Genomic DNA, 12,019 nt, shown 5'->3' with positions numbered 1-12,019 from the left:
ACACAGAACACCTTGCGGACATTTAATGGAGACAAGGGATATGTAACAAAATAGGCACAGGCATGAGGGGTGACATGCGGAATACGGCATCCATACAACTGTTTGTCCTAAGTGCTTGTATCGGAACGACCATTTACACGTGCCACAGCAAGTTTTACACAAATCCTTTTTGAGCCGCTTATTTATTCAAACGCTTTATCGTTCTGTCCACGGTACTGGGGCTGGGGGTGCCCCACGCACACGCGCAGGACTTCGCGACCGCAACGCACATGCGCACACGCGCCCCGCTGTACTAACGCACACGCCACAAGCAGGGCGCCCCGCTCCACGCCTCTGGCGCGCACACCGCGGCTCCAACGCGGGCGCGCATCACAGCACGGCTTTAACGCGCGTGCACACACACACCACCACACAACTCTAACGCGCGCGCGCACACACACACCACCACACGGCTCTAACGCGCGAGCACACGCGCACACACCACCAGACAGTCTAACGCGTGCGCGCACAGACACCACCACACAGCTCTGACACGCACACCACCACACGGCTCTAACGCGCGTGCACGCACACCGCCACACAACTCTGACACGCACGCGCACGGCGCCCTACGCCCCCGGGGCTTCAGTGCGCACGCGCAGGAGGCACCGCGCCCCGCCCCGCCCCTCCCCGCTGTTGTAACGCACACGCGCGGCCGTGGCACCGCCCCGCGGCCCCCGCGCGCAGGCGCAGTCGGCACCGCCGCCTCCCCGCACGGCGCGGCCGCGTCCCGCGGTTTCTCGCGGCCCGTCCGTCCCCTCTGACCCGGCGCCGCCGCTGCTCCATCCGGGCCCTCGGCGCTGCACGGGGAAGATGGCGGCGCTGCTCCCGGCCGAGTGGATAAAGAACTGGGAGAAAGGCGGCAAGAGCGAGTTGTGAGTGCGGGGCCTCGCCGTGGGGAGGGACGGGCGCTGCGGCCTGCGGGAGGGGGGCGAGGGTGCCCGGGCCTCGCCAGCCCGGGGAGCCTGGGGGGCGGCGGGGAGGACGGCAGTCGGGGCTCCGTCCTTGCTGCTGGGCGTAGGGTCGCAGCCATGGTCGGGATGAGGGCCTGGGCCGCCCTCCCGTCCGCTTCGGCCGGGTGCTGCCGCCCTCCGCCGACGCTCGGCCGCCGTAGCTGGGCCCGGCTTTCCCGGCTCCCCGAGCGCCCCCTTCCAGCCTCGGGGCCGGGTTTGTCGGGGGTCGGGCTCATCTTCAGCCGCCCCCCGCGGTAATACGGACCCTGAAGCGCTCCTGTGTCTCTGGCTCTATAGTACTGATCCTTCTGGCAGAGGCCCCAGGCCCCGTTCCCACTTTTTTACCGGTTCTGATAGGACTGGCCCCGTATTATTTGACCCAGGCAAAATACGATCGGGTATTCACGCTTGTTCTATCCCACAAAGTAAGCTTTGTGCACGGAGGGGTCCGGTTGCAACCTCTCAAATTAATCCAGGTGTACCAGGAGCTTTCCATTTTGGGCCTGTGTCTGTTTTAAGCCATTTTAATGTGGCAGGTTCACTAAATGTTGAGTTTCAGCAGTACAGCTCTTGAAGGGATATTTTACCAGTTTGGTCATTTCATGTTTCTTTGTTAGTTTAAACTGGAGTGTTCTCTGCACTAACTATATGTTTTATGTGCTCTTATTTTAATTCTTCCATGTGCTTTTCTTTTTTATTGTAAGTAACAACAAAACTTCAAATTTTGCTGTTTTATATATGGATTTTTCAGGGATCACTTAGAGAAACACTTCTTGATAATCACACATTTTATTATTTTCTTTTGTTCGTGTTTTCTGAATGGTTGTGCAGATTTGCCAATGAATCTTGTGCATGAGGGAAACGGCAGTGGGTTGGAGATTAGAGAATGTAGAGAATCCTGCACAAAACACTGTTATTTCCAGAGCCACCATTTTGTAGTGAAGGGGCCCCCCTTTATGGCCATGTAATTTTTGGTTTGACTTATGCTGGAACCATTATTGTGTTAATGCACAAGCTGAACACGGTGAGAGGCCGTGTGGAGTTTGCAAGAGAGCAGACATTTCCTGGCTGATCACGGAATGGCAACTGCACTGTGTTTGTTGGGTTCTCAGCACTCTGAGCTTTGGAAGAGGCAGCTTACATGGCTTTGGACCATGATAAACCTTCCAGGATTCTTCTCTCCCCTTGGAGCAGTACTTCTCAAACAGGATGGGAACAGAGTGTTCATCTGCCATGGGACCAATAAAACAAAATGATTAGCTGGATTCCTGTGTTTGTGGTACTTGCACTTAATTTGGGAGACTGCTTAAATGGCGTTCCAGGCATGACTTACAGAGCAGTTTGCAGATGAGGCCATATGCTTTAAAAGAAGTGTAATTGTGTCTGGATAGCAGTTGTCAGGCTTTGCAGTGGTAGCTTTATAAATGTGAGGAATATGCATGAACTTATTTTACAGAATCTAAGGTGTATACCTGTAGACAATATTTAGAGAACTTACTAGGAAGCCAGTTTTATTGGGAGAGTCGTCAGTGCCTGACTTCTTGTTTGTTTTTCCAAAACTTCCTATCCCCTGACTAGTTAGAGGAAAACAGAGCTAGGCTGCTATAATTTCAGAATGAAACACATGAAATGTTTTTAAGCATTAAAGTAAAAAGGGAGTAAATGCAGTAACACTACTTATTTTTATTGAATTATTTGTCTAATACTAGTATGCCCAAGAATAAAAATTAGGTCTAGTCCTAAGTCCACTCTTGGTCTTTGTGGCTCAAAGTGAGGCCAATTCATTGTAATGATGTTAGAAAAGTGGGGAGGGGAAGGATGCTGCAGAATGGCAAAACTGACATTACTAGCAAATAGAAGAATTACAAAAATTTAGAAGGTTTTTGGTAGGCATTTTAAGGAGATAAAACCCCTTCATAATTACGAGGAAAGATGAGTTCTTATGGTAAAAGAAGAACTTTTACATTTTTTACTTTACTTGCTGGAGCATGAAATGGCTTACATGATCTGGCTAGATCAGTTGAGATAGTATTTTGGCAGTAGTAGATACCTAAATGAAAACACATTTCTGTGTTCTGGGGGAAGAGAGAAGAAAATAAAATTGAGAGAAGAAAATGGTTTGTTTTAATTTGGCATTTCAATTTCTACTGGGATTAATAATGGCTGCTTAAGATAATTGCTCTGACTTTTTTGTTGTTGTTGTTTTTGGGGGGGGTTGATGTAGTTTTAGGGTTTTTTTGAATGGTGTGATATTTTTGATTGTGTGATCAGCTTGTCATGATTTAACAGTACTATCCAGAAATCAGAAGGTAAGGATTTTGTATGTCTTAAGAATGTCATAATGTTAGTTAGTAATGCAGTGGTGACCATTTGCTTCTAATTCAGAGAAATTGGTCAAAACTGTACAAGCTTGGAATTTAATTAATCAAGCTCCTCATTTGTGATATTATCTAATAAAAATACATAAATGTGGTGGCTTCAAGTGTATGTAGCTGCCAAAACTACATTGGTCAGGATGTGGTCATCTTACGTGTCACTTTTTGTTCAGATCCTCCTCTATCTAAGTACACTTGACTAAATGATGTTCATTTGTTTGCTACTGGCAGATACTGGTGTGCAGATGAAGTTGGAGTCTGAGTGTGACCATTTATGCTGTTCCTTGTAGACCTACTTGTGCGTGCTGTCTTTGTAGGAAAATTGTTGTGTTTTGCACGGCCAGATGCTGGTCTGTGCCTGCAGCCACAGGGACACTTAAAACACACACAGGAACTGGTACCTTGTGCTGTGAGAGATCAGCACAGCAAGGAGCCTTTAGTGTGGATGGAGGGCTTTAATAAAGTACCTGCCTGGCAGCTCATGCAATGTAGGCCTCAGGATAAACTGAAGAATTTAACACCGTGCGGATGTGAAATGTTGAGACTGGATCTTTCAGGCCCTTCCAGCTTGTTTGTTACTTTAACCCAACACTGTAACATTGCTCACGCAGGTCAGGGGCTGGGAATCATCCAGAGAGTTGGGTGTAGTTGTGCCATCCTGACTGCAAAGTGCAATTGATTGTACTTTATCTCAGCTGGAGAACTACCTGCATCAGTTAAGTTATGCATATATTAAGTGCTGGCAGGCACATGCACTTTGTGATAATTACTGCTTTAATCCCTGTGTGGGAGTGGAATGGAGGTTGTAGGACGTGGTGTATGACTTGGGAGGTCTCAGTTCTGCTGCTGCCTCTGCCATGCAGACTTGTTCACACTGCTTCAGAATTGGTGTTCTCAGCAAATCTATCCCATCACAATCCAAAATGAATTTAATTTTGAAACTGTGGTTTTCAAAAGTGATTGTGTGGTTTTTTTTAACTATTTTGGACAGTTTTACTTTCAGATGAAGAGATGTAGGTTTTAGTAGAGCAGGGAAGTTCTCCATCCTAAGCTGGCAGCAATGAGCTACCAGGTCAGAGTAGTAAGTCAAATGAACACTGACCAGATTCTGTCTGGTGAAGGTGCAGCTGTTTTGATTTTCATTTCATGCACTCGGGTGAGACAAGATGAACTAATCTCTCAGGTTGTTGTTGCTGGAAAGGAGGAGACTGCCTTGTCTTCAGTCACCAGGGTGCCTCTGCGGCCTCCTGGGAAGTGCTCCAACCTGCAGAAGTGGCTGGAGACCTGGGTTTGGACCAGTTTTGTGCCAGGTTTGTCAGGTGCACTGATGTAACTGATGGGAGGGCTAAAACTGCTGCTGAGAAGGGAGGAAGTGTTCTTGAGTGTGTCCCATTTCTGCAGTAACACACCATTAAATCAGTGCAGCTGTACTGCCTGGCAGCACCCACAGCAAAGGTGGTCTTGCTTTGAGAGACTGCCTCTAGAAAAGAATAGAATCATAAAAAGAAATACTTCTGCCTTTCTTTTTTTTTTTCTCCAGTATAATAATTCAGAGGGTTCTAATTGCAAACATTAAGCATGTTGTTTTGCAGATCATCTTAGGGTTTTTTACTATATTGATCAAACAGATTTGTGTCTTAAAATAATGTGGTGTTGTTAATACTATTTTGATACTGCTGGGAAGGGAATGGGAAGGGCTTGAAGCTCTGATTTTGCATTAAGGTGTACTTAAAAGAACTCATCAATCCAAGCAGACAGGGTTGTTGCTCTCGTAACCTGGTTGAGGATGGTAATCTTAGGACATAGGGGCCAAAGTGTCTGTCTCAGAAATTTTTTTTAAGCATCTGATGTTTCACTTTACTGTTATTTGTATAGAGAATTTAGAAATGAGTGCTTATAGGGCACCTTCTTTATGAAGAAGTAATTAAAATTTAACAAAATTGATTTTTATGGAATTGATATACTTTTTTGGGACAGCTGGGGGAAGAAATCTATTCTTTAAAAATGTTAACTTACCATTAATGAAAAATAAAATACCTATTCCCCTGTTTTGCTGTCTCTATTCTAGTTATTTCCAAATATATCCTCTTCAATAGTGTTTAGGACATTTTAGCCATACCTTTGCTTTTTGCTGAGGTTCTGTGTTTCTGCTGATTGTTATGTGTGAAACTCCCTAGTTTCCAGTTGTCTGAAGGGTGTGTATACCTTATATTTGCTAACTATAATCCTCTGATTGCTGGAACAGCTGCTTAGTCTTGCTAGAGAAGTGATAATCTATATAGGATGCAAATGGAATGAGTAATGGATTGCCACAGAACTATTTTTTACTGTTATTTTTCATGATGAGCCTCTGTAACAATTGCACATAACTGCCTTATTTGAGACAGCTTAAAATGGCTCCCACAGCAAACTGTAGTCTTGCCATCTTATGTAGGACTGAGACGTAGCTCTGATACCCTTCTCACTTTCTGCACGTGAAAGATACTTTGAAAAATATGTGAACTTCTAGTTGAAAATGTGCAAATGTGACAAAAATTCTTCAAATATTCCCTGGTGTCTGTTATGATAAAGATAAATCACTACCTTTCTTAAATACTGCCACTTTTAAATAGGAAACTGCTTTTGAAACCTCTTGCTGAGGTGACCGTACTGGTAGAGAAGAGGGAAGATCCTTGTATCTTGGAAAGATGTCCATTTCCAAGCTGTCAGTGTAGTGGAGAAGCATTTCTTTTCTTACACAGAGAACTATTAATTTCTCTCCTGCACAGTGTGCACAGCACTCTGAGTGCTTTTTGCATATGGCTCTTTGGGAGCAGCCAGTCACAATGCAACATGACAGGTTTCTGCTTCCTAGAGTGGATTGTTTTAGGGACTAGAATTAAGAAAAATTGTCTTACTCTTGGTGAAACATTGCATGAGGAAATCATGCACATATGTTAATGTTGAAAGTTTTTTACAAGCAGGAGTTAGAATTACTATAACTATGGTACTTTTCAATGAGAAGCATTTCCTCATTGGATAATGCCAGTAGATTATTGCTAGGACTTCCTTGCCTCATGTTCTTACTTTTCTCAAGGAAATACAATGTTAGGAAGAATATTTATATGTGTATGAGATCTATTGGGAATCTTGTGTTTCTTTGCTGTAAGTTCTCTGAATTAGGGTTTACTTTGGAGAAATTCAAATGTCATTATCCATTTAAACCACCCAAATCTAAAGCTGCTTTAGCCAGAGCATCAATGAAAAAAGAACCCCAAAACATTTGTATCCTAATATCTAATGATTGTTTTTAAAACATTTGTTTTATTTTAGTGTGCAGCTATGTCGTGCTCTCAGTGAAAACAAAAATCATGATGTGGGTTTCAGAGGTAAGTTGTTTGTTTGCTGGTTTTAGTTGAATAGAAAACAAGCCTGGAAACAGTTGATTATGGTACCTTTGCATGTGTGTGATTGGAATGTTCATGTGACCATTAGTGGGTGCTGAAGGTGAATACTACAAATACAAACATCCACTACCAGGATTGCTTTCAGACATCCAGGGGTTTTTTTGGCAACATTGTCCAATGTTTGATTTATGCCACAGAAAATGGAATTCCATTTTGCAAGCTCAACACAAAACTAGATTTTATTTTAAAAGTTAAATATCTGAACCCTAAGTGTGCAAGTGTGAAATTAGCCTGTGTTAAAAATAAATTGTTTTAATTCACCCACAGTGGTCTGTAGTCACCACCTTACTGACTGCATGATTTAAGGCATTAAGATCTGTGTAACTTGTTATTGAATATAGTTTATTGAGCAAACCATGTGGTGAAAGTACAAGGTGAAAACATGGGGGTTTGTTATTATTTATATAGTAAAACCACAACATTTTTGTGTATTATTTAAGAACCTTACAGGTTTCTCACAGCTGATTTTACAACCACCATGTTTATATTGTGCAAGGTTTTTCTCAACTGGAATACCTCTGTTTAGTGCTTCAGCTTATTGCAAGCATTTTTAAGGTTACATTCTTGAATCATAGGAGACTTTTCTTAGAAAAATGAAGAAATAATCCTTATCAAACATTTTTTCTCCAATTAAATTTTACTTTCTTCTAGAGAAATGGTTTTAGAGAGCGTATCTGTGATGAGACATGGCTAGGAAAGTACTGTAATGTTTTCTATGTGTGTATAACATGATAATATTATAATGTGTGTATAATATGACATTGATGTGAATTAGAAGGTAAGAATGACTTGTTAAGTCACCTATCAAGACTCAGGTTACTGTATGCAGGATGGTGATTTTTCTTCCTGTTTTACTGTTATTCCATGGACTCTCCAGAGAAAGTGGATCATCGCTCACTTTATGCTTGTGTGAAATCTTAGATTTTGACGATCAGTTTTGATCTATTAGCAATAACAAAGTAATCCCCTTTACTGGTGAGGGAAACATATCTCCTTTACTTGTCTGATGTCTGCAGCATTACTGTAAACATTGCTTTAACAGACAGAGGATTAGCTAATATGTTCCTTCATCATCTCTTGTCTTTCAACAGATATTCAGCAGGCTTTGTATGAGCTTGCTTACCACGTTGTCAGAGGAAACTTAAAGCATGATCAAGCTTCTAATGTTCTTGGTGATGTCATAGTAAGTATATATTTGTAACAATTACATACTTAATAAAATCTTTCTTATAAAAGCCCAGATGACATCCAAGCAGGAGAATATTCAAGAGATTTTTCTTTGATATGTCTAAAAGTCATTCTTATCAAATCCTTCATTTGTATACACTTGATATATATGTAGACTGGCAGGGTTTCATTTTTTCATGGTGAGAAATAGGTATTTCAGCATAAATTAAAAGTTAAGTCACTTTTAAAGGGCAAATGAAGACTGAAGTTGTTAATAAATAAGTTAATAAATGCTAGAAACAAATGTCACTTGCACATGCAGCACATCTGTGATGCCACCTTCTGGTTTTTATAACAGTGTGACAGTGTTCCATTTTATTGTTGGGATATCCAAGTTCTGTGATGGCCCTTGAAATAATGCACTAGACTTACTTTTTGTTTGAGCAAGACTCTTCTTAAAATGCTTTGAATAAGTGGAGAAAATAAGGAAGAGAGTAATTTCCTCTAAACTACCATGCGTACAAATACTGGTTTCTTAAGACAATGAACTAGGAAAAACACATTGAAAATCTTTTAGAAATATTTTCTTAATTTTGCTAAGTTGCTGTTTTGATGTGTATGGAACATTAAGGAAAAATGTGTTGCAATAATCTAGTGTAACTCTTTTGGGTTTTTTGAACTTCAGCATTGGTGTTGAGGCAAGACAAGGCTGTAGGGCACCTTGCTGTTGGGGTGGCATGAGAAATGTTGGATCTTTGGTTCCCATAGAAAATCAGAATCTGTTTGGTGTGTGAGAAACTGCAGGTCACTTTCTGAGCTCCTGCTCCTCACACAGGGATAAAGAGCCTTGAGCCAAGGAGGTGGAGGGACTAATGAGGGGGTGTTGTCCCTGGTCACAAAACACACTTAAATTACATGTCAAGGTTACAGGGTGTCACTACATATCAATAGTTAGTTCAGCACTTACATTAGATATTAGTCACTAATTAAACATCTGCATTATTAATATGAATTACTAATAATATAAATAATATGCATGACTAATTGATCTAAACTTTATGATGATGCATTATTTTATATAATGCAAACATTTTCTAAGCTTGCATATTGGATTTTCTGCCTTCATTAAATGGGATCTTGTTCCCTAGGAATTCCGAGAAGACATGCCTTCTATCCTAGCTGATGTGTTCTGCATATTAGGTAAGTTGGGGTCCCTTCCTTTCAGCATTGCAACAGATTTGAGAAATTCAAGTTTTGTCTATCTGCTTGTTGACTTCTTCAGGAAATTTCATTACATCTGTAAAGCATGATTCCTCTTTACAAAGCACGTGTTGATTCTTCCTCAGTGTATCTGTACTTCACTTGTTAATGTCTTTTCATTCTGCTTTGTTCTGTTATAGTTTCCAGAAGTTTGCCTATTAAAGGCAATGCAAGTTGATCTGCCAAGAATAGTTAAAGGAGCTAGCTTGTAAGAGTGTTGGATGTTAGAAGACTTAAATTAGCTGCTTCTTGAACTACTGGAATAACTGAAACTAGTGTATCTGTCTGCCTTTTTCTATTTATATTTCTTTTCCCTCTTTCCTTTAAGTTAGTGTGTAGCCAAATGCTATGCTTTCACTAGTAGCAGAGAATAGTGTGGCTAAGGAGCTGGGTTTCAAACTTGGCAGCAAAGGACATTTGACAATTTCTTGCTTGTTTCCTCTAACCCCTTTTTTACTCTAATCAGTATTTGCTGCTATCAGGATTTTTTTCCCAGCTGTGTTTCAATATATGAGAATTTTGATTTGTCCATTCATCCACATACACTGGAAAAATTTTTTAATGCAGCTTGTTCTTTGGCTGAGAGTCTTGGCTGCTGAAGTCCAGACTGATCTGACTGGTCTGTTGCCTCCACTTCTACCCTGCTACAGTCACTGGTTTTCAGTCTCTTTAGGGCCTTCTTTGACATATTTGTTGCTGATGTTTTCTCTGTGGGTATGTGTGGTGGGTTTCTTGTTGGTTTGTTTATTGTAAGGCCTGTCTTGCATTCTGTTACGGAGTTTTCTACTCCTTGTGCAGCTCCTTACTTCCTGTCATGATGTGCTTTTCTATAACTGCTTCAGAAGGTTTGCTGCCCTGGCCAGTGTTCCATGGCCTGTCCTCCCACAGGAGTGAATTGCTTTCAGTAGTTGACAATACAGAAGGCATTAATGGTAACAGACAATCACAGCTGGTAAAAGACTGCAGACAGACAGTAAATGGTAGTTCTCTGAAGCCACAGGGAAAAAGATGAGAACATTACCTTAAGGCCAGGGTCATGCAGTCCTCTTCACTGGTTCATATTTCTGATTTTGTGCTTACTATTGATCTTTAATGCTTGCCATAAACATTATTGCAACAAAGAGAATGGCAAGAACAATTACTGCAACATTCCTCTGGTTTCTGTTTTACCTTTTCATGAGACTTGTGGATGAGTGAGAATTGTCATCAGGATATTACGTGAACCCCATGGGGGGATGAGTGGGTGGGAAATGGCAAGAAACTGCCATGCTATCAGTAAGTTTCTTTGCCTTGTGTTATCATTAGTATTTGTCAGAATAGCTCCTAAAAGAAGAAACTCTCAAAATTTCACAAGTAAAAATTGCTTTCTCCCCCCATCTTCTTTTGTAGATATTGAAACAAGTTGTTTAGAAGAAAAAAATAAGAGGGATCATTTTACACAACTGGTATTGGCCTGTTTGGTAAGTTATACCTGGAAAAATTGCATGTCAAAATTTGACAAGGAAAAGAAGAGTGTTGAAGCTCGATTTTATTTTTCTCCAGAAAAGACTGTAAGAGTGTTTTCCAAATGCCCAAGTAATTTAAAAATTCATCTCCAAAGTGTTGTGATAGAAGAGTATAGTACAGCTCCCTCTTGAGTTCTTTAAAGAGTTTTGAGAGAACTTAAATTTTTCTACCTACAAGTTTACCAGAAATTTTTCTTCTGAGTTGCACTTCTTTATGTAACATCCTCTTGTGTTTAGAAGTAACATTCCTAAATGCATGGGATAAGCTTGATTTGTAGGAAAGTTCAGCATATGAAAATAAGACTTCTTAAAAAATAAAGAATACTCTTTGTAAATATGCAGTTCTTGGTAATAATGTTCCTGGATGCTATGCAATGTAACCAGCAGTTAGACTCTAGGGCTTTAGGGTGCTCTTGTATATAAAATCTACCACTGTGAAATTCCAGTTTCAGTTAATAGTGTCAGCTTCTGTGTTTGAAGCAAAATGCAAACTTTTTTCTGTTGTAGTCAGAAAGCACATGTAGCATAAAGTAATAATTGTGTGGTTTCTAGGTCTTTGTAATTGACAGATTTGGTGTGTGTTTTTGTTGTTTTTTAGTACCTTGTATCTGACACTGTCCTAAAGGAGCGTTTAGATCCAGAGACACTGGAGTCATTGGGACTCATCAAGCAGTCTCAACAATTCAATCAAAAATCTGTTAAAATAAAGACAAAACTATTGTAAGTCTTGGGGCAAGGGTTGTCTGGGGAGTGGGTGGGGAAGGGCAATGATGATTAGTCTGGTAACAATGTTTTCTACCAAGTGCTCAGTTTTCTTTGGGAAATACATTTTGTTGCATTTTAACTTGCCATTGACAAAAGGATTATTTTTGCCTTTAGTTTTCAAACTCTTGAGAAGTATAAAATCTTTCTCATGTTATCTATGGCTTTTGCTACAGGGATTCCATATACAGATATATGAATTTACAAAGTATAACTAAATTATTGCTCTTGCATCAGTTAAGAATAGGTTTTGTTTTCATAAGTAGGCAAACAGAGTTATTTTAGTTTGGGCAGCACAGATTTGTTTTTTTGGTGTATGTTTGGTTTCTGTCTCCGCATCCAATGTTTCGGTGTCAAAGAGCATCACATGAAACAAGAATAGATTCTTAAACATGGACTGCCACAGAACAGTCCTCCAGAGTAGTGTGTAGAACAAGCTTTCCTGTTAAGTGCAAGTCTAATCTTTTTAATTGTCTGCATTTGAAATAAGAGCTGGATTTATTTGGAGAGTC

The 12,019-nt window shown here is 40.8% G+C and overlaps 1 protein-coding gene across 6 annotated transcripts in view; it reads left to right on the top strand.

Annotated features, from left to right (window-relative positions):
* Positions 1-744: 744 nt before the first annotated feature.
* THOC2 (THO complex subunit 2) overlaps positions 745-12,019 on the top strand; it is a 47,857-nt gene continuing 36,582 nt past the window's right edge. For all 6 annotated transcript variants that reach the window (XR_009419536.1, XR_009419537.1, XM_059483272.1 and 3 more), the window contains exons 1-6: positions 745-914; positions 6,680-6,735; positions 7,905-7,996; positions 9,129-9,180; positions 10,630-10,700; positions 11,344-11,465. Coding sequence is in view for 4 of the 6 variants with exons in the window: in XM_059483272.1 (XP_059339255.1) it covers positions 853-914; positions 6,680-6,735; positions 7,905-7,996; positions 9,129-9,180; positions 10,630-10,700; positions 11,344-11,465 (455 nt within the window). In the remaining 2 variants the exon portion in view is untranslated. The remainder of the gene's footprint in view (positions 915-6,679; positions 6,736-7,904; positions 7,997-9,128; positions 9,181-10,629; positions 10,701-11,343; positions 11,466-12,019) is intronic.

This window comes from Ammospiza nelsoni, chromosome 15 (assembly GCF_027579445.1).
Source record: "Ammospiza nelsoni isolate bAmmNel1 chromosome 15, bAmmNel1.pri, whole genome shotgun sequence".
Classification (NCBI taxonomy): domain Eukaryota; kingdom Metazoa; phylum Chordata; class Aves; order Passeriformes; family Passerellidae; genus Ammospiza; species Ammospiza nelsoni.
Note: the sequence above shows the minus strand (reverse complement) of the source record. Positions and strands in the feature narration are given on the sequence as shown.